Here is a 19792-nt window from a genome sequence, read left to right on the forward strand (position 1 = left end):
TGCAACAGAAGGGTATCATCATTTGTGCCAGTCACAGGTGGTCTCAATATATCTGTTAGCTTCCAAATACTGTGAGGTCAAGTTCTCACACAGCCAGATAATGCTCATCCAAGAAGCTCACCTCTGTCACTATTCACTGGGACAGCAGGGTTAATTGGCCTCCCTTAAATGTTATTTTTTGACTTGGAAACATCCAGTTTCATTAAAGGTCAAGATCTGCTGATTCTTACTGCAGCAAGCAAGAGACCCTTTCTGATTATTTCTCTGCTTTCTCTGCAGGTGATTTGCCCCAGCACCTCCAGGTGATGATCAACCTCCTTCGCTGTGAGGATAGGATCAAACTGGTAAGAAAAGATGCATTTTCCTGCTCTCCTTTCTGTTGAAGGCATTTGAAACAGACCTGTAGAGGTTCATGAAAAGCATTGACAAATCCTAGGTTTCAGAGTCAGCTTAACTCTGTGCTGGTTGCCAGCCCTACCACGTTTTCTTGTCCACTCCTTTTGCCCCAGTTCTTACATCCAGGTAATGACTTGGGTCAGGAAACTGATCTGTCTGAAGCGTGTTTGTTTTGTTAAATTTAATTTTCCAGTCAGTGGACAAACGCCGCTACAGGAGAAGGCAAGAGCTTGCTGATGCTAGTGGACACTCTTAAGTCAGTCTTGAAATTGCACAAAGGGGGCTGGGCTTTCTTTTAAAGAAATCTGCAGAGGATATAAAAGTCACTGCAGAAAAGTGTGTATGTCATTTATCCCCTTCAGCATGACTAGCATATTTCAGTGAAGGCTTGTGAGTGCAAGTATCCTCTGAGCCTGCTTCTGTTTTCAGTTCAGTGCCTGACCAATGTTTTTTACCAGCTTTCTAGTTGAACCTCTTTGGAGCAAATCTTCAGGTTACGTTTTGTAGTATTTCTCTGAACTGAGGCAGATAGTCTAGGCTAATCTTCTCCCCACCTGATGCCAAGTCAAACTGGCAGCTAGCCCTGCTGGAAAATGGACAGTCTCTCCCTGTTCTTTTATACTGCAGTTAAATAAAGGTTTTGGGCACAATTACACCTTAAAAAAATGTTAGGCAGCAATGGAAGTAATAATTATCCAAAAGCTAGTTTGTTGAGCTTGATGACATTTTTCTAGGCTGTCCGTTTGGAAAGTGTGTGGACAGACAGAGTCCGGTACATGGTGGTTGTATACAGCAGCGGACGACAGGACACAGAAGAGAATATTTTGCTGGGTGTGGATTTCTCCAGCAAGGAGAGGTATGTCTAAGGCGAGGCTGGGCTCTCTGGAAAGCCTGTCAACTCCAAACTGTCCCCAAGCAGCTGGTTTACACACATCTGCAAATTCTAGCAAGGGAAAGGACATGTTGAGTTTTCTGACCAGTTTTTGTTCCAGAAAGCTTTCAGTCTCCTTGGGCTCTCTGTGCAGTTGTGAGCAAGGCGTTCACGTGTAATCCTTCTCTAAGGCTGTGGCATTTACTTCCTCTGTGGTAGTCTGCTGTCTGCTCACTACAAAACACTCTTGCAGACACATTTGCAAAACTGGAACTTATTCTGTCCACTAGACTTCAAGTCTGTTGATGGTAGGATGCAATGGAGCTGTTTTTTGTTTACTTACAAGATAATATCAAAAAACAATACTGCAAAAGGACCTCCCAAACCAACAAACCAATGTGTCAGTAATGAGCTGTTTCTTTTGTTTAACTGATAAGAGCACTTAATATTTTGGAAGGCAAATGTAATATTTTATTATCGCAGACCCTCTCCCGTGATTTCAGTTCTAGGTGAGTAAACCAAGGCAGAAAAGCCCTTGGCTCAGAGACACAGGGCTGATTCGGCAGAGCTGGAGTTAGAAGTCAGAGCTTCCAGACTGTTGTTTCTGTTCTCCAGTGATTTATCAGGCTGCCGTGTTGTGCTGGTGCAGCTGGAAAACCTTAGAGGTTGTTTCCATTGCTGTAAGTGGAAGTGGGGAGCTTCTGCACTGCAGTGAGACCTGTAGGGAAACTCCTAGCCATGCCTCCCTGCTGTGATTATTGTCACTGGCTTTGCTGCCTCTTGTATCTGCTGTTAAATTACTGCTGTTAGTGTTATGGAGGAAATTCTAATGTAGCATTTCCTTATGGCACACTTAGTGTGCAGCAGCAGTGAATGCAATATCATCTTCAAATCTGAAACAACATTGCAATAATTTGCTTCGGGTGATTATTGATGTGAGACGAGGAAGGATGGAGAAGTTATGACAAATCCATCCTAACTGTAAGGTTAGCTGCCATTTCAATTACTGTCTCCCCTGAAAGCCAAAGGTTTTGTTAATTAAGGGTAAGTCTCATGCATGAAGAAGTCACTTGGCATTAGCAACTTCATTGAGTGACTCCATGGCTCTGTGTTGGGGCTGGTGTCACTGCTGAGCTGTAAGTGTTCTGACTGCTGACAGTTTGACTTGTCAGGCACTTTTGTGGGTTTTAGTCCTTTTACATGTGTTTAATAAAAACCATTTTTTTTCTTGCAAAGCTCTAAAGTGCACATTGTCCACATGTGTGTTCAAACTGGCCTGTCAAATCCTTTGATCCTCTGTAGAAAGTGGCTGAAGGCTTAAAAAAGAAAGGAAATAATGAAACAAAACCAGAGATCTTTGCTAACTGGCTGTTGCTGTATGCATCCCAATTTCCTTTAAAACTTTAATATCTCAGTAGCTTAATTATTTACTACTTGAAAGTTGCTGGTCCCTATTAGAGTACAGTTTTCTTGCCTCTCTGAAATGAAAGTGTTCTTTTGGGTAAACTCATAAAATCCATTTTTGTCTTTTCTACCAGCCAGAGTGATGAAGTGAAAATCGAACACGCAGTCCTTTGAAAGGCCCCTTGGGTCCCCTTTGGAAAGGGCAGGCAGCTGCTCTGCCACCTACCAAGGCTCACGTTCTGCCTCGCTTTAGTGAGCTGAATCTGCAGCCAGATCACTGTGACCTGCTTTTATGTCCTGTTAGGGAACTGCCTTGCACTGAGCTTATGAGGTTGAGAGAGCAGGAAAGATTATGGGGCAAATACTGCAGTGCTTTCTGACAGGTTCTGGAGCAGGAGAGAGGAGTTGGTAATTCTGATTCTTGCTTCTCTGATGTTTCTCCAGCCCTGTGGAGCAATTGGCATGCTAATATCAGAGTAGACCTTTAGACTTCACAGGCCGGTCTCCTGTGCATTTGATGGCCTAAGATATTACTAGGAATTACTAGAGCAAGTCTTGAGGATTTTAAAAATTAAAGAGTATTAATAATTTAGATTATTGGCATGACTGCATTGTGGCCTATATTTAACAGCCTGTATAACAATCTCTCTTCCAGTAAAAGCTGCACTATAGGAATGGTTCTTCGTCTGTGGAGTGATACTAAAATCCATCTTGACGGTGATGGGTAAGAAACCACATTAAAAGGATAAATGTGAATGTCCTTCCCTGCTTGGGGGGCTGCTGTGGGAGAGCTTCTCTGTCACCTTGCAAATTAAGTTCCAATTTCAGATTCATGGCTGCAGTCATTCAGGCAGTGAGTTTTTGTCTTGCTGCTCTCAAACTGCTTTGGTACCCAGCGAATGTGCTCTGAAATACCACTCGAGGGGTGGAGTTCCCATTCCTGGCAGTCTATAACATTGGAAAACTGGTGGTAGAAATTCTCATCCCTGATTCTTTTTGATTGTGAGTGCCCCTATAGCTGCCTTGCAGTAGCTGTGTATGGAGTGCAACCTGAAGAGCAGTTTCTGACTGGTGTGTTTTTTCCCCTCTCTCTGTTAGCGGCTTCAGCGTGAGCACCGCAGGGAGAATGCACATCTTCAAGCCAGTGTCGGTGCAAGCCATGTGGTACGTGTGTTAATGAGCTTTATTGAGGAAGACTGTCGTTTCTGTGAGTAAATGAAAAACAAATCCACAGACTGCATTTTAGCATTCTCCATAATTTGTATTTAGTGAGGTGCAGCAGAGAGGCTGCTTCCCTGTGTCAGCAGGTAGCACTGTCAGGCGACTGTGGGAATACTGATCTAAAAACAGGATCTTCTGCTTCTGTTCAGAGCAGTATGTGCCCTTCAGAATAAGGGAAGTGGTACTAGTGAGATGAATAAATATGAAAGACCAACTTGAATTCATCAGGCTGCAAACCCAGTCTTTCCTCTCTGCATGTTTTTGTAAGTGGCTGAAGGAGGAGTCTCGGGACCCGTTGCCAATCTGATGGCATTCCCCGTGTCCTGCCTCGTTACTGGGGCCAGGCTGGGATTCCTGCTGCACAGAAACTTTCTGTGCTGCCCTGGGTGCCTGTTCACCTTTCAGCTCCTGTCACCCCTCCCATGTGCAGGGATTCCAAAACACTGAAGCAGAGGTGGCTGAATCAGCAGCAGCTGTGCCAGCAGATTCCTTCTTGAAGAGGCTGCTACCCAGCCTCGCACAGAAGAAATGCATCGCTTTTGGCCTGGGCAGTTTGCTGGCTCCTGTTGGAGCCTTGAGAGATCCCTGTCCTTGCGGCATCTGATAGGGAAAAGATACAGCTGTAGAGAAGGATGTCGTGCAAGCGATGATTTGGTACAAAACCAAATGAAACTCTTGTTCTTGTCACTTTTGAACTCGGCCCCTCCTGTTGGCAGCCTTAGATGTGGTTAATGTATTCAGTACAATGACATCTTCAGAGTAGAGCCTTAAAAAAAGGAGGAGAGAAAAAAAATGAGGAGGGAAGGAAGGAAAAAGTAATGTTAGAATTTGCAAAAACAAATGACCCAATCTGGGCCTTGTCCCTGGAGGATGTCAGGGGCCAAGAATGCTGGTAAATATGCATTTGACTCCTTGCTGAAGGTGGTTTGAAGATTGTCCATGTTCTTTATTTTTCTTTGGTCTGGCTTTACAAGTTAGCTAATGATTAGATCCCAGAGTGACTTGTGCCTTGTGCTTGCCTGTTAATCAGCAGAAGATTTCAGCCTCTGCCTTGGACTGGCTGTTGAGAAAGCCTCCAAGGTGCAGTTTGTGTCCTCTTTGAACTCTGATACAATAAATCTCCTGCTCCCAGAAAAGCAAATTGCAACAAACAATGCTAAAAACCTTTTTTCTCTGTGAAAAACTCTCAGATCCTGCTCTGCCTGTTCCTGCTGCTCACATCTGCACAAATTTGTTCTCCAAACTTGCAGGTCTGCTTTACAGATCCTTCATAAAGCCTGTGAAGTTGCAAGAAGGTATAACTACTTCCCAGGTGGGGTGGCTTTGGTCTGGGCCACATACTATGAAAGCTGCATCAGCTCTGACCAGAGCTGCATCAATGAGTGGAATGCGATGCAAGACCTGGAGTCCACCCGCCCCGACTCTCCAGCCCTGTTTGTTGACAAGTCAGTTCTGAATTTTATTAAATAAGTTGGCTTGGCTCATGAGAGAAATCTCCCCTTCTCCCATTTCTTCCTGCGGTGGTTCATTTCCTTTCTTTTCATAAATGTCTTCAAATGCTTTTCTTCTGTTATTCTCATAAAAATTGCTTTTAATACAAGTCCTCTGTGCTGTGTAAGTTGCGCTGTATGTTTACTGCCAGCTTGGAGACATCCTCTCCTTTTCCTTTTCAGGCCAACTGAAAGAGAACGAACAGAACGCCTCATTAAAGCCAAACTCCGGAGCATCATGATGAGCAAAGACCTGGAAAATGTGACTTCTAAGGAGGTAAATAGAAAAATTCCCACTCTTATTTTTCCTGCTAGACTCCTTTTCCAGGGAGTGCTGCAGTGATGAAGAGACACCATATGACTGACTAGGTGTCATTGGCTTTTGAGTGTGTATTTCCAGCTGTTCCGTAAAGGCTCTGCTCTTTGGCTTTGCTGTACTTCTGTTTCCCCTGTGGGGAATATCAGCATCAGAGTGCGTTTTTCAAGACCTTAGTAACAAGTATGTGGCTTTCAAGCATATAGTGCCTGGTTCTTTGCCAGCAAAGTGGCCTTGAAGGTGATGCCTGTGTTACGGTTGGTTGTAGCACATGTAGGCACGTCCCAGCAGTGAATTTGCAGATGCTTGTTCCTCAGTGCATCCCTGTGAATTACACAAGCAAAGGCAGCACTCTCAAAAGATGTGGTTGATGGCTTGAGGCCGTGTAGCTGGGTCAGATGAGCGTCCTAATCTTCACTTGCTCGTGAACAATGCAGAGCAAAGTATGTGCCTTCCTTTCTCCTGTTGGCTTCATTTTAAGGTTTTATTTTCTTTGTTCCTGAACGAACGTCAGAGGGGCTTGCAGGTGACATTTTGCTGCTGAGGTTATGGATGGAAAATCACAAGTCAAGGCTAAAGCTAGTTTGGATCCATCCCCCAGGCTGGTGTAAATATGTCCAGCCGCAGTGCAGACATACTCAGAGCAAATGGAAATAGTTCTTTTTCGGGTTGAGTTTTTGTTTGTTTTTCAAGGGAGGCTGTTAACATGCAGGGTTTTCCTTCCTAAAGCTTAGCACTGAAGGCTTCGGATACACTCTTGTGTAACAGCAGCGTTACAAATTGTAGGCGTAAGCTGAGAACTCGTCTGTCTGTGTGCGTGTTCTTAACTCTGCAAAGCAGTCAAGATGCTTTGATTTTGCTGCAGCCATTTTCCATGGTGGGTTAGACAAAGTTGTGCTGCTTTGCACTGCACCTTCCTGAAGCTGAGGTGCATTGAGAGGACTATATCTGTGCCTGGGCTTTGAAAATAAGAGCGTACTGGAAATCTCTCTCCACCAGCACTGCTGCCATTATTCACTCCTTTCTTCTAATGGCTTTCACATTTTTTTGTTAGCTGCTCTCCAAGGTCTTGTTTTTTATCTCTCAAATTATTTTTAAGAAGCAGGTACCCCAAAAATATATATCTCTTTTTTTTTCTTTTTTTTTTCTTTTTTTTTTTTTTTCTTTCTCAGATTTTATCTGAAGTTTTATTTACAGATCTTCAGTTTGAGGGCCTGGGATACTTGGAGAGATGCCACGAAGTGAGATTCCTTGTCTCCAAAAGGTCAAATCCCTCTTGCTGTTTTTAATGAAGTACAGAAAAAGTGTTTTGCAAAGGAGTGCCAGCAAATGTTTCTGTTGAACAGACACGATTCTAGGTGGCATCTTTTGTTTTCTGTTCTGCAGATACGAAATGAGCTGGAGAAACACATGAATTGCAACTTGAAGGAATTCAAGGAATTTATAGACAATGAAATGCTGCTTATCCTGGGTCAGATGGACAAACCGTCTCTGATTTTTGATCATTTATATCTGGTAAGCTGCTGTGTTAGGAGCTCCAGAATAGCAGGAGGCTCAGTGGGAGTGATTTGACAAGTCAGTGGGCTTAGAGGAAGCTGGACTTGGTGTCAAGGCTGACAGAGGTACAGCCCACTATCCTGCCCTTTGTGCAGACTTTACTCCAGGATCCATATTCCTTGTAAAAGCCCACAGTAGTGAAGCCCTTTTTTCTAGCTGTGTTCTTGTTTCTGCGACTTGATAACAATGTTTTTTTCCTGGCAGGTTGATCCTGTTTCAGGACATACCATGGCATAGCTCAAGTCCTCTCTATTTCTAGCAGTGGAGATTTTCTATGACAGACGAAGGGTCTAGCTGTGGGTGCTGCCCCGCGTGACAGCCCTTTGCTCTTTGATTAGGGTCACTGTATCGTTTTTCTTGATTGAGCCCATGAAGTTCTGTAGGCTTGGCCAGAACTATGTAAAGAATAAGGCCAAAGGTGATGTGCTGTTCCAGCTTGTGCAGAAGCGAACGGGGTGTGTTCTGTCGAATCTTTTGCCACTAGATGGTACTCCAAGCAAAACCAGGCACTGCCAGCTGGAACAAAGACTTGCTTGAGATGTGCCCGTTATGCTTGGGTCTTTTTTTGTTGTTGTTCTGGAGAGAGTCAGAGGAAGTGCTCGTCTTTGAGGGCAAAACCTGTTTTCTAAACCCGTTTTAGCTTCCTGGTTTGCAGGTATGGGGGCGGATCCAAGGTGTAAACACCCCCATAGTTTTCAGGACTTGCCTCACTTCTTGTGTATTAGCGATCCTAGTCATGCCACACGTAGAATCACAGAATAGTTTGGATCAAAAGGGAGCTTAAAGCTCATCCAGTTCCAACCCCCAGCCACAGGCAGGGACACCTTCCACCAGCCCAGGTTGCTCCCAGCCCCATCCAGCCCGGCCTTGGGCACTGCCAGGGATAGGGCACCCACAGCTGCGCTGGGCAGCCTGTGCCAGTGTCCCACCACCCGCACAGTGAAGAATTTCTTCCGAATATCTACCCTTCTTTAGTTTAATAGTTTTCTTTCCCTAGACTACTTATCTCTGTGTTTAAAAATCCTGAGCAGCCAGAGGCAGTGCTTTGGGATGGGCTCCGTCACATGCTGGCCTAGAACTAACTCCTTAGGTGAGGATGTAATGCCCTTGTCCTTCAGGAGGTCCGTGCCTGTTCAGGACAGGGCATCCCTGTGCTGAGCTGCGGTGCTGGCTGCCCTGGTGCCCTATTCCTGTTTCAGGGGCTATTACCAGTATTTCAGTTAGCAGCTAAGGAAGATTGCTGAGGCTAGGGGATTGCAGAACCTTGGGAAAAAGGGATGCTCTCGAGCTCCTTTGAAATGTGTGTTTTGTGGCTGTTGCAGGGGTCCGAGTGGAATGCATCCAACCTTGAGGAGCTGCAGGGCTCGGGGTGAGTACTGCATCTTGCAAGCACCAGCCTTAGACTCTGAAACCTCCAGTCTGTTGCCTTCAACTTACATTCAGGTCTCTTGAGATGACATAGGACGTTTGTAGACTGTAGGGATGAGTTTGGGCCCATTCCCAGCAGTGTGGATAACTCACCATTGGGACCTTGGTTGAGAAATCTTTCCTACCTCATTTCCGTCAATAACGCATAGAGTGAAAATAACAGAACTTCTTGTTCGTGAAGTGCATCAAGATCTCTGAAACCCCCACAATGTGTGGCAGCCGAGCGTGAAATGGCCATACGTATTGTTATGTCAGGTGTGAATTACTGCAGGCTGCAGAAGAGCAAATACTACAGCGCTAAGCTTAGGAAAAAACTCTATCTAAATGGAGCAGAACTTCCTGTGGATGAGCAATCTCCATCTCACCTGCCCAGACAGGCAGCTGCAGGGCTGTCTTTCACCACGCTCTCATCACCACACCACTTCTTGGCTTGATTTACTTTCACGCTTTTTGGACGAGTGAGAATTTTGAATATAAATATTTGCTGCTTGCCCAAGGCATACACCAACCTTGATGTGAGAAACTGAAAAACATTGCTCAACAGCATGACTGAAAATGTTTAATTTGGAGTCCTTGGGAACAGATGTCTGAACATCTTTGAACAAGTAAATCAAACAGTACGTTACTACTTCTGATCTAGGGGGAAGGCAGCTTGACATGCAGTGTCTAAAAGTCAAAGCTGGACAAATTCTGAAACAAATATCCTGTGTCCTTGATTTGTCTGAATGATAGGAGATAATAAATCAACATGGGCATTCATTCTCTCCGGGTACATTGTAATCCCTGCTGTAATATTTGGCAGGAATCAAGAGGTTCCATGTGACTCTTATTTCATATTTTTGGTCGGAAAGAAGAGAAAAGGATGGTTTTGCATTTAAAGCCGGCAGCTGAAAATTGTGATTCCTGGGTTCTGTTCCCAGCTCTTGACTAAACAAATCACTTGCAGCCGAGGCACTTTTCTTCTTTTAGCATCCCAGAAACTGTGTATGGCATACAGCGAGGAGTTTTCATTAGTTTACAAGCCTCGGCAGATGGGATAAAATAAACTTCTCCCTCCTGTGCCCAGGGTCTTTTGATGCTTTGAGCGGGATACGCTGGTGGCGAGAGACTGGTGAATGGACAAGCCCTGCACGTCACACGTGTGACCTGTGTCACCGGGTGTCCCAGGGGTTCGGCATTAGGGCTGTAGATAAAATCCTGCAGCTCGTGTTGTGTCGGATTTCATGGACTTCACAATGTGCGCCAGCTCCTCTTTCATGATCGTGGCAGTTCAAGTCTATTTTTCCTTTTTCTTCTCCACAGCATTGACTACATTTTGAATGTGACCAGGGAAATTGATAATTTTTTCCCTGGTTTGTTTGCCTATCACAACATCCGAGTATATGATGAAGAGACAACAGACCTCCTGGCTCACTGGAATGAGGCGTACCACTTTATAAATAAGGCCAAGTAAGTGGGCTGGGAGACGTGGCGTAGTGAGAGAACGCGTCCAGGCTGGGGGGTCTGACACCGTGCCCTGCGGATTCAATCCAGCGTGGAGCTGAGCCCTCCCCGAGGCCACACCGCCACGGAAAGCAGCAACAGGGCTTCCGTGTTACGGCTTTTGCCAGGAGTTTTCTGTGTCCCTGGAACTTCCCCTTACCTTGTCTCTTCCTGTGCTGGCATTAACCTGTTCCTAGCCTGTGGTACTTTTTATTATTATTATTATTTTGTTTTGTTTCCAAAAGGAAGCGAGGACATTTCCTCTTCTCAGGAAGTTCTGGAAGTACTCCAGCACGTCTGTGTTGGACCAGCCCCAACTGTCTCTGCAGGCAAGAGATGGTGACAGAGCCCATCAAATTCTGCTGGGCTTTTCCACTCGGGTTGTTCCTGCTTATCCCTGTATGCAAAGGCAAGCAGACAGGGGGCTTTGTGGTGGTCTCTGAAAGGGCAGCATGATTGAAGCTGCCCTTCTCTGACTCCAGACTTTTCCAGAGAGAGGTTCTTCTCATGGTCTAATTAACCTGAAACGTTTCTCGCCTCCTGAGCCACGGTGTTAGGGTGGTCAGGAGGACAATGTACCGTCCCTCCACCATGTAAAATGGTAACAGATACCATAACCAGAAAGATGAGACATATTTTCCTGTTTGTCCTTCTGCAGGAAGAATCACTCCAAGTGCCTGGTGCACTGCAAAATGGGTGTGAGCCGGTCCGCATCAACTGTTATAGCTTATGCCATGAAGGAATTTGGCTGGTCACTGGAAAAGGCCTATAATTACGTCAAGCAAAAACGCAGCATTGCAAGACCGAATGCAGGCTTCATGAGACAGCTTTTGGAATATGAAGGCATTTTAGACGCCAGGTAAGGCGACAGGATGAATAATGGAAGGGAGACATGCAGGAAGTAAAGCAGCTAACTGTAGGCAGCCGCTTGGGTTTTTGTATCATACAATATTAATCAGTCTCCGTAGGTGTGGGGAGCTCTGTTCAGGCAATAGGTTTTTCTGTTGATGTCTTGCACACACGCGTGTTAGGCTCAAAGACACTGGCAGAGCGTGCGTGGCGCTGTAGTCTGCAGGGTCCTCTTTAGAAGGGCAGATGCAGAAGCCTGAGCTAATTCTGTTTTTCTAAGCCTTTTCTATGCCAGGCCTCCCTGGATGGAAATTAGCTGTCTTCTAGGGAGATCTGGTCCGATTTAATTCAGCGAGGGTTTCTCTGCGTTTGGGAAGCATGTTGGTATTTCTCAGCAGCCAGTACTGTTCAGCAAAACATTGTTTGTGTTTTATGAGGCAGAACTGAGCTCAGGCAGTGTTGGACGCAAATCATTTGCAGTTCTGGGTGACCATGCCAATCACAAGTCTTTGTCATTGCAGGCACTGTAGTATCTAATAAGGGTTTCTGCATGCTCCGCTTGGCCCCTGTTCTACTGGGCAAGAGGAAGAGAATTTTTCATTCTAGTTCAGCAGGAACCGTGCCATGAGACGTGCAGAGATGTTGGTTCAGCGTGTTTTGCTCTGATGGGGGGCTCTGTGCCCCTCTGCCCTGAGGGACTCCTCCTGAGGGCTTTTCCCGTCACGAGTGCAGTACAGGGCACTGCTGTGAGTCTGCTGGGCCAAAAGATACTCAGGAGTGGGCAGGCAGGAGGGACAAAACCCCGGTGCTAAAGATGGCTTTGTCCAGGTGGGACCTCAGGGCTGGACCCAGCCGTCAGCTCTTCAGTTCCGGGTTGTGGGGAGGGAGGGACGTTCCTGGAACTGAGCATCCTGGAGTTCAGCGATAGTCACTTACGTCTTTGTCTTTTCCCCCAGCAAGCAGCGCCACAATAAGCTGTGGAAGCAGCAGGCAGAGAGCAACCTGCCCCAGCACACAGATGGCACCACGGGGTCGGGTGACTTCTTACTCGAGAGCTTAGACATCGACCTAGAAAACCGCCTGGCTGACCTGGACATGCCTTCCCAGTCAGCGTACCTGGACAACCGAGCCGGCACAGAAGTGTCTGTGGGGTTTAATTACTGCTTCCGTCGCCTGTCGGACACGCTGCTGGAGAACAAGATTCCCAGTGACAGGGAGGGCTTTTTCCAAGTGGAGGAGCTGGAGCGGGATGCGCTTGCGGAGCGCACTGCCTCGCTGGTGGGACAGCCTCTGTCTGCACCTTCAGAGGGAAGGCTGCTGGAGACAACAAAAGCCCTGGAGACAGGAGAGCCGCTGGCAGAGCTAAGCAGTTTCTGCGAGAAGCAGGCAAAGAAGAAACTGGACTTCAGCCCCCTCAAGGGAAGGATAGTGCTGGGCCATGGGGACCCAGGGGAGGACCGTGTCAGGGAGGAAAACCCAATGGAGAAGTGGAAGCGGCGTTTGTCCATGCACAAGGAGGAGAGCAGGCTTAATAGAGAGAACTTGAACAACAACAACAGCAAAAGGAGTTGCCCAGAGGATTTTGAGGTGCGTATGGAGTTGAAACGTAGGTGGGTGATTAGCATGGCTGACTCTACTGCAAGTGAAACTGCTCTTCTCATCTTCATAGCACAGTTTCATTTGACTTGGATAAAGCCTTGCATTCCATGATGAGCTGCTTCCTTTTCGAAGTGCTTCTGAACATGGCTTTGCTTGCCCAAGCTATGGATTTAGATGCCAGAGAGAGAGCGCGCACATGTGAGCGCCCTGTAAACTGCTTTGGGCAGCTTGCTTGCATGACCGTCACTTGAAACGGTAGGTATTCTTCCGTTGAAGATACTGTCTGCTGAGAAAGTACGTGGCTTTTGTTCCTGCTGCAGGGCCTCAAGAGAAGTGGAAATGGGCTTTGTTTCAAATCTGCTTGGCTATAAATGTCTCTTGCGGTCTGTACCTCTCACCCTGCTGGTTGGCGATGTCCTGTTCTGTGCACGTTTATCTGTACCTGTTTTCTTTTTTGCAGCACGATGCCGTATTTGGGATCCTCAGTAAGGTCAAGCCTTCCTACCAGTCTTGCGCTGACTGCATGTATTCCTCGGCCGGTTTGTCTCCCGACTCCTTTGGGGAGCAGTGCGAAAAGCTGAACGCCAGCACAGCGCGTCGCAGCACCACGATCTGCACGCAACCGGCCCTCCTCTCCCACATCAATTCCAACTTGGCGGACCACCTGCCCAGCAAGGCGCACTCAGAGGAAGCAATTAGAACTAAAAATAATGAGGCTCCGCTTCCTCTGTCGGCAGGAACTGGTACTTTGGAGGCTGGTGCTTGTAAATCACTTGATCAACACTGCAGCATTTTGGAGAAAGGCAAAGATGCACCAAAAAACCCAGTCAAAACTCTGCTGCCCAGGAGAAACTCACACTGTGACAAGGGCCTCCTTAATGCAGAAGTGGTAAGAGAAGAGTCTCTAGCCAGAAAAGACAGCAGAGCTACCAAGGATCTGAAGTACTTGTTCAGCAAAGACTTGGAAAAGCCAAGTGCAAACAGTTACTTGATGCAGCATCAGGAGTCTCTTATTCAGCTGCAGAAAGCAGGCTTGGTTAGGAAGCATACCAAAGAGCTGGAGCGGCTGAAAAGCCTGCCCTCCGACGCCTCGTCGCTGCTCAGAGAGAGCCCCCTGAGCAGAGTGGACTCGAGCATCGTGGAGGAAAGCGAGGATTTGATTTCGCATCACGGCCTCGTACCTCTTCTGGGACCAGCAGCGCTGATAACCGAAGGTGCAGCAAACAACGTGGAGAAGTTGGAGGTGAAATGCGTCTTAGAGGGGTTCCCTCAGAAAACCTCCACCCCTGTCATGTGTCGTTTGGAGCACACGAGCAGTTTCACCAAGGACTTCCTGAAGACCATCTGCTACACCCCCTCCTCCTCCCGGAGCTCCAACCTGACGCGGAGCTCCAGCAGTGACAGTATCCACAGCGTGCGGGGCAAGCCCGGCCTGGTGAAGCAGCGAACTCAGGAAATTGAGACCAGGTTGCGGCTGGCTGGCTTGACTGTGTCTTCTCCTCTGAAAAGGTCCAATTCTCTCGCCAAGCTAGGATGTCTTAACTTGTCTTCTGAGGACTTATCAAGTGACATGGATGTATCGACCATAACGGACTCAAAAGAGGCCGTTTCAATCGAGTCTTCCATGCTCTGTGAGCCACAATCCACGCTGAGGAGTGCAGATGTCACCTCCAAACTGGCAGCGAAGCCAGTGGTTGGAAACTTGAAGAATATGCTTTGGATGGGCAAAAGCTGATGCCTTCGGGGGGGGGGGGGGGGGTAGGGGAGTGGATTTTTACCACATTTATTCATTGCACCGATGCAGTTTTACCATCTGACTCGCAGTAGTTCATCTGATGCCACCTTTTCTTCCCCTCCTTGTACTCTGAGCAGGGAGAAAAAACCCATAATGGGTCATGATGAATGGCATAAGGGAAAATAAAATGTATTGCATGGCTTAGAAGAGGATTTTGTGTGTGAATTGCCTGTTGTCCTGCAGGTTGCTATTTCTAGTACTGTTTGCCAAGTATAATAATGTGTTATTGTGTGTGTATATAGATAGATAGATATTTGTATCTATTTATCTATATATAAAATGCTGAAATAGGCTGTTTTCAAAGACTCAACAAAATAGTCGCGACTTTTTTTTTTACAGAACAAACACAAGTCTCTAGTTAAAACAGGGCACTTGTGGAAAAATCCTTAAAATGGTGACATGAACACTACCTCTGTTCTTGCTGACTTTTAGTCTTGGTTGGTTGGTTTGTTTGTTTTTTAAAAAGGCTTTTCCCACAATACTTAACTGTTGTTTGAAGGTATTCCCTTCATGTTAACCGTAAAGGCCTGGAGGAGGATGGAGACAGAGGCTTTCCTGCACCGAGTGACCTAGCTGTGAAGTGAAGGAGTATCGAGCTGTGTTCGTGTTGACGGTGTGACCTGGCGTTCGTGTCTTTGCTGCGTGACCGGGTGAATAGTCATAGTCTCGTGTTGGTGCTGGAGTGACACCCAGACTGTGTCGCTGTCGCAGGCTTACGCTCCCGTGGAGAGGCGTTGTGTTCTTTGGGTGTTGTTGCTGTTGTTGTGGTTTGTAATGTCCCAGTACTAATGACAAACCTGGCCAGTAAGTGACCGTGGACCCCCGTGAAGCTTTGTGTAATGCTGTGTCAGTGTCGTGGATCCTGTGTTGGGGACTTGCCTTCATCAGGCTGTTGGTGACACACTGTGCCAGCCAGGTGGCTGAGCAGGGATGGCTCTGCTGGTGTCCCAAGCATCTGAAATCCCAGGAGGGCTGTAGGTGAACTTGTCTTTTTTTTTCTGATTGTTGCTGCTGGGTTTGGTAGAATGGCTTCTGCGTCCTTGGTTTGCCAGCAGCCTGGGGAGCTGCTGACGAAGTCCAGCAGGTTATTTATGCCGGGTGTCAGGAGGCTGGGTGGCCCCGGAGCAGGGAGCCCAGCTGTACGTGTGCCAGCCCTCTGCCAGGGGTGACAAGAGCGTAAATCCTGCTCTCGGAGGAGTGCATCCATCAGGGTGAGCAGTGAAATGGAAATATGGGCTCACTCCAAAGAGAGAGGGATGTTGAGGGTGTGGGCGAAATCTCCTTTCGGAGGAAGGAGGGAGGAAGCCGGGCTGCCCGTGCTGTCCCTCAGGCTCCCGTGGCGCTGCACGCTCCACAGCGATTGTAGCCAAGGAACCGTGTCACTTCCCGCACCTGAGGCTGGCTCTTGGGGACCAGTAGTACCGTGTGCTCATCCTTTTGCTGTCGTGCTGTGGGAAATGCTTGAAATGCAGCAGTTCACCGATGCTCTGTGAAATGCTCATTTTCCTTAGAATATTTTGGGCAGCCAGCCAGGTCAAGAACTGCTGTGTGCAAGACCTGGCCAAGTCATCAGGGAAGAGCTCAAGGAGCCCGTAGGGGACGTGCTCCAAACCTTGGTGCCCTCCGAGTCCCGTCTGAAACTCTGCTGGCTGCTTGTGCCTTTGGGGTGATGTTTTGCAGCAGGCTTGGGGGGTCAGAGCAGGTTTCAGAGGTCAGCGATGGCAGGCGGCTGGATGTGCTCGTTCCACAGCCAGGCTGTGAGTGCAGGCTCTCCCACGTCTTAATCTCCGTTGAAAGCCACTTAAAAAGCCCCTCTGATGTGGGGAGGGAGAGCTGGGCTGCAGCAGTCGTTCTGAGTCCATATTAATCAAAAATCCACTGTCTTGAGAAAGGGAGCCCTGTGTTTTACTGTCCTAAATGCCCAGAGTTTACTTTTTTTCCCTTTTCACATTTATATATGAAGAGCGAGGAACTATAGGGACCAGCAATCAGTAAATAAATGTCCCTCCTTAAAGACTCTTTAAATTTAATGTACATTTTTAGCTTAAGACACGCTTCCTGCTTTATCCATGAAAGCTGGTTTGAAGCAAAAGCTGTTGTGTGAGGGAACCCTGGAAAATCTGCCCAAGTCTTGGCTTTTTAGGGCTGAGGGAACGCTGGGTGACCTTCAGAGTAGGACCAAAGTACCCCCTGCCCAACATCGGTGTACCATGGGTGCACGCACACATCCAGACCTCTACTGCGATGAATTCCCTGTATTTGTATCATCTTCACTGACCTTCCCTACACCCAGATGCTGATTTAGGAAAAGGAGTAGGCCGTGGGGGCACGCATGATGCTTGGAGCAGCCACCTGGGGGTCCTTTGTGCCTCCTGCACTCGGGTTTGAGCATCAGCCTGGGCTGGCCAGGGCTGTTTGCAGGGTTATTTTTCTCCACTGTGTGTTACACTGGCACCTGTCTCAGCGCTGCGGGTGCTTCCCATTGCTGCATGGCCCAGGGCAGAAGTGAGAGGGTCAGATTTGAATAAATTCAGAAAAATTCTGTTAACTGATGCAAGCGAACTTCTCTATTTCCTTCCTGCTTTCTTGAGTGCCTGCCAAGTTACGCTGCGTACAAACCACTGCTTTTCCCGGGGCGTAGCTCAGCGCTGACTGCCTTCCCCCTGCCTGCTGCTTGGACTCAACTCTCGCTGGACCAACCCCGCTGCTTCACTCATCAGGCTCCGTCGCCGCGTTGTCGCGACGCTGTTGGTCGGGATAGAGGCAGAGTTTAGTGGGAGCCAGTCTCGAAGCCAACGCACACTAGTGTGCCATTTCGGAGGGGTTTATAGCCAAACCGATGACGCTTGCAGACTTCATTAGGCTTGTTGCATGAGAAGGTAGATGTTTGTCCTCTCCCACGTATTGTAACTGTTCTTTTACAATGGAGTGCCTTAATACTAGTTTACAAATACTGTGTATTTGTGCTGAGCTGTTAAACTGCTGTTTGCTGTTCTGGGTGGGTTGTTTTTTTTTTGTTTTTCGTTTTTTTGGTGCTTTTGGTGTTTCCAGTGGCAGTGAGACCGTTACTACTTCTGCATATCGACCTCCTGTCCCTGCTGAGCTCAGCGCTTCAACCACTTCCCTTCTGCTCTGTACATGGCAAAACCAAAGGGCTGTGTCGCGATGCCGCCGCGCCAGCTGCAGCTCCTGGTGGCCCCATTTATTTATCTATGCATTGCTGCAGTACCACGGGCAGGGGGTGTCTGGGGAGACCTCCCATCACCGGCCAGCTGCGCTTTTACTCAGCGGATTGCCAGGTGTGAATCCAAACCCAGTCCCATTTTGCCAGAAAAGCCCGATATGCACAAAACTGGCACCTTATTTCCAGCCCAGGCTCTGTCAGTCTGTGCAATAGCAATAGCCGTCCTGGCTGTCCTCTCTGTGACAGTGGGGGTTGGCTCGGCCGTGTCCCCCTTGCAGGTATCACCCGCACTTTGCTGGGGAGCCGGCTCCCAGCCTGGGAGGTGGAGGCTGTCCCGGTTAAACCGTGACCACAGACCCGGAGAGGAGGGGTGGGTGAGTAACGTGTAGCTGTTCCAGTGCGTTGCTGTAATTGATGATAACAGTGTTCCTTTGATTTCATGGTATTTCTTAATTCTGGTTTTATATTTAAATATGCAGTATCTTTTGTACTGTACGTGCGCGGTAGGGGATGCATAATGCACTTTTTTTTACTTTTGTTTGTAAAAATGTACTGTATATTTTATGTGCTTCTTGTGAGAAAAATAAACTTTTTTTTGTTTTCCTTTTACAAATGAGCTTTGCGGAGTTTTTGGAGGCGGGGAAGGATCAGCCTGGCCGTGGGGAACAGGCCCGGAGGGGCTGGAAAGGAAAGGAGCGACCGGCATGTATCATCGGAGCAGCAGCTGCTCCTGGCTCCCGCAGTCCCCTGCCCCGTGTTATCTCTTCCCGTCTGTCCTGGCTGCGTGTCCCTTGTTTTTTGGGACCTGGCTGTTTTCTGCCAGCCCTGAAGGCCAGATGAGGAGATGCCTTTGTCCGTCTTGGTTGTGTCCTTGCAGTGCTGGACATGCTTCAGCTGCCCCACTGGGATGGCAAAGCGCTATGAAAATGCACCCAAGCCGCAACATGGGCTGGCTTACAGGGTTTTTAAGGGGGGAAAAGGGAATGAAATAGAAACACGCTTCACGCCTGGAGGCAGGAGTAGAACTGAAATCCGTAATTCTCCGCCTAGCCTCTTTTCGGCAACCCCAGGCTGGGTTTAAGGAGAAGCCGCCGGCGGTTCGGCACGTGGATGTTGGCAGCGCAGCAGCCGTGCGGGGGGAAAGCGATGCTCGGCTGAGCCCTCCCTGCACGGCGCGCGGAAGACCGCTTCTTTGGAGAGGGGCTCGGTGCTACCGCAGCAAGACGGGCTGTTGAGTTCCCACAGCCCTGTGCTGCAGCCGCCTCCGAAAAGCACATCCCCTGTGGGAAAAGAAGTTAAATCCTGGGATGCAGCTCTCCTGGCCGGAGCTGATCCTGCTGCTGTGCCACCATCCACCCGAGGTGGGACCAGCCCTTCCCGGGCATTCACCAAATTTTGCCTTTAAAGGCAAACAGTGAGCATCTGTCTCCTCTGCCTGCGAGGAGTCTTGTTACTGCCTGGGATTGTTCTCGCTCCCAAAGCTGCTCCAGGGAGGAACATGTCAGTGTTTACCTTGGCAGGGTAGCAAAGCACAGGCTGGGGATGCTCTCGGGCTTTGGCACACTTGCAAATTGCCTCAAAGAGTTGCTAAAACCCCACTAGAAATAGTTGCTTTTGAGGGTTTTGGGGGGTTGGTTTGGCTCGGAGTTGGCGCCCATCAATCAAGCGCAGCAAAGCGTGATTTACTGGCCACCCTGAGGAGCCGCAACTGGCCGGACCGGGGCAGGAACCGGCACTCGCCGCTGTCTCCGTGATGCCGGCTTGCTGCCAACCGGTGCGCGGGGACCTCGGACCACAAACTCATGGGTGAATGAAATGACTCAGTTTCTCCTGCAGCCTTAGCAGGGGCTGGGTTTGATTGCGGTGGGACAGGGCTGTGGCAGCGCGCAGCGTGAGGGGCCGGGAGCATCGTCATTCCACCCCGCAGCCAAGTGTCGCCCTGGAGCTGTGTTGTGGCACGTGCTGGCTGATGTCCCTTCGTGTCACCCACACGTTTCTGGGCTGCACTCGCAGCTTTACAGGAACTCGTGCATGGGAAAATAATGTGCAAATGATGGAGGAGAGAGCCCTGGGCTCCCTGGGATGGGGTTGTGGAGGGTTTCGGTCTTCTCCTTCCACCTGAGAGCATCTCTGGTGGAAACGGGGCTCTTCCCCCAGCTGCAGGACCAGGGTGCTGAGCTGACCCATCGCTGTGGGAGCA

At 48.4% G+C, this 19792-nt stretch overlaps 1 protein-coding gene across 6 annotated transcripts in view; it reads left to right on the forward strand.

The window, feature by feature from the left end:
• The window catches only part of SSH1 (slingshot protein phosphatase 1), a 41060-nt gene extending 22855 nt beyond the window's left edge, over nt 1–18205 (forward strand). For 5 of the 6 annotated variants that reach the window (XM_055795686.1, XM_027785378.2, XM_055795687.1 and 2 more), the window contains 12 exons: nt 280–344; nt 1131–1252; nt 3327–3395; nt 3770–3835; nt 5143–5337; nt 5566–5659; nt 7085–7213; nt 8578–8624; nt 9986–10132; nt 10824–11024; nt 11971–12601; nt 13074–18205. In XM_055795686.1, the coding sequence (XP_055651661.1) occupies nt 280–344; nt 1131–1252; nt 3327–3395; nt 3770–3835; nt 5143–5337; nt 5566–5659; nt 7085–7213; nt 8578–8624; nt 9986–10132; nt 10824–11024; nt 11971–12601; nt 13074–14348 (3041 nt within the window). In that variant the 3' untranslated portion in view covers nt 14349–18205. Of the gene's footprint in view, nt 1–279; nt 345–1130; nt 1253–3326; nt 3396–3769; nt 3836–5142; nt 5338–5565; nt 5660–7084; nt 7214–8577; nt 8625–9985; nt 10133–10823; nt 11025–11970; nt 12602–12683; nt 12869–13073 lie in introns of all 6 variants that reach the window. The other variant, XR_008745770.1, reaches the window with a different exon arrangement.
• Nucleotides 18206–19792: the final 1587 nt, after the last annotated feature.

The sequence above is a fragment of the Falco peregrinus genome, chromosome 2, assembly GCF_023634155.1.
Source record: "Falco peregrinus isolate bFalPer1 chromosome 2, bFalPer1.pri, whole genome shotgun sequence".
In the NCBI taxonomy this organism is placed as follows: Eukaryota; Metazoa; Chordata; class Aves; order Falconiformes; family Falconidae; genus Falco; species Falco peregrinus.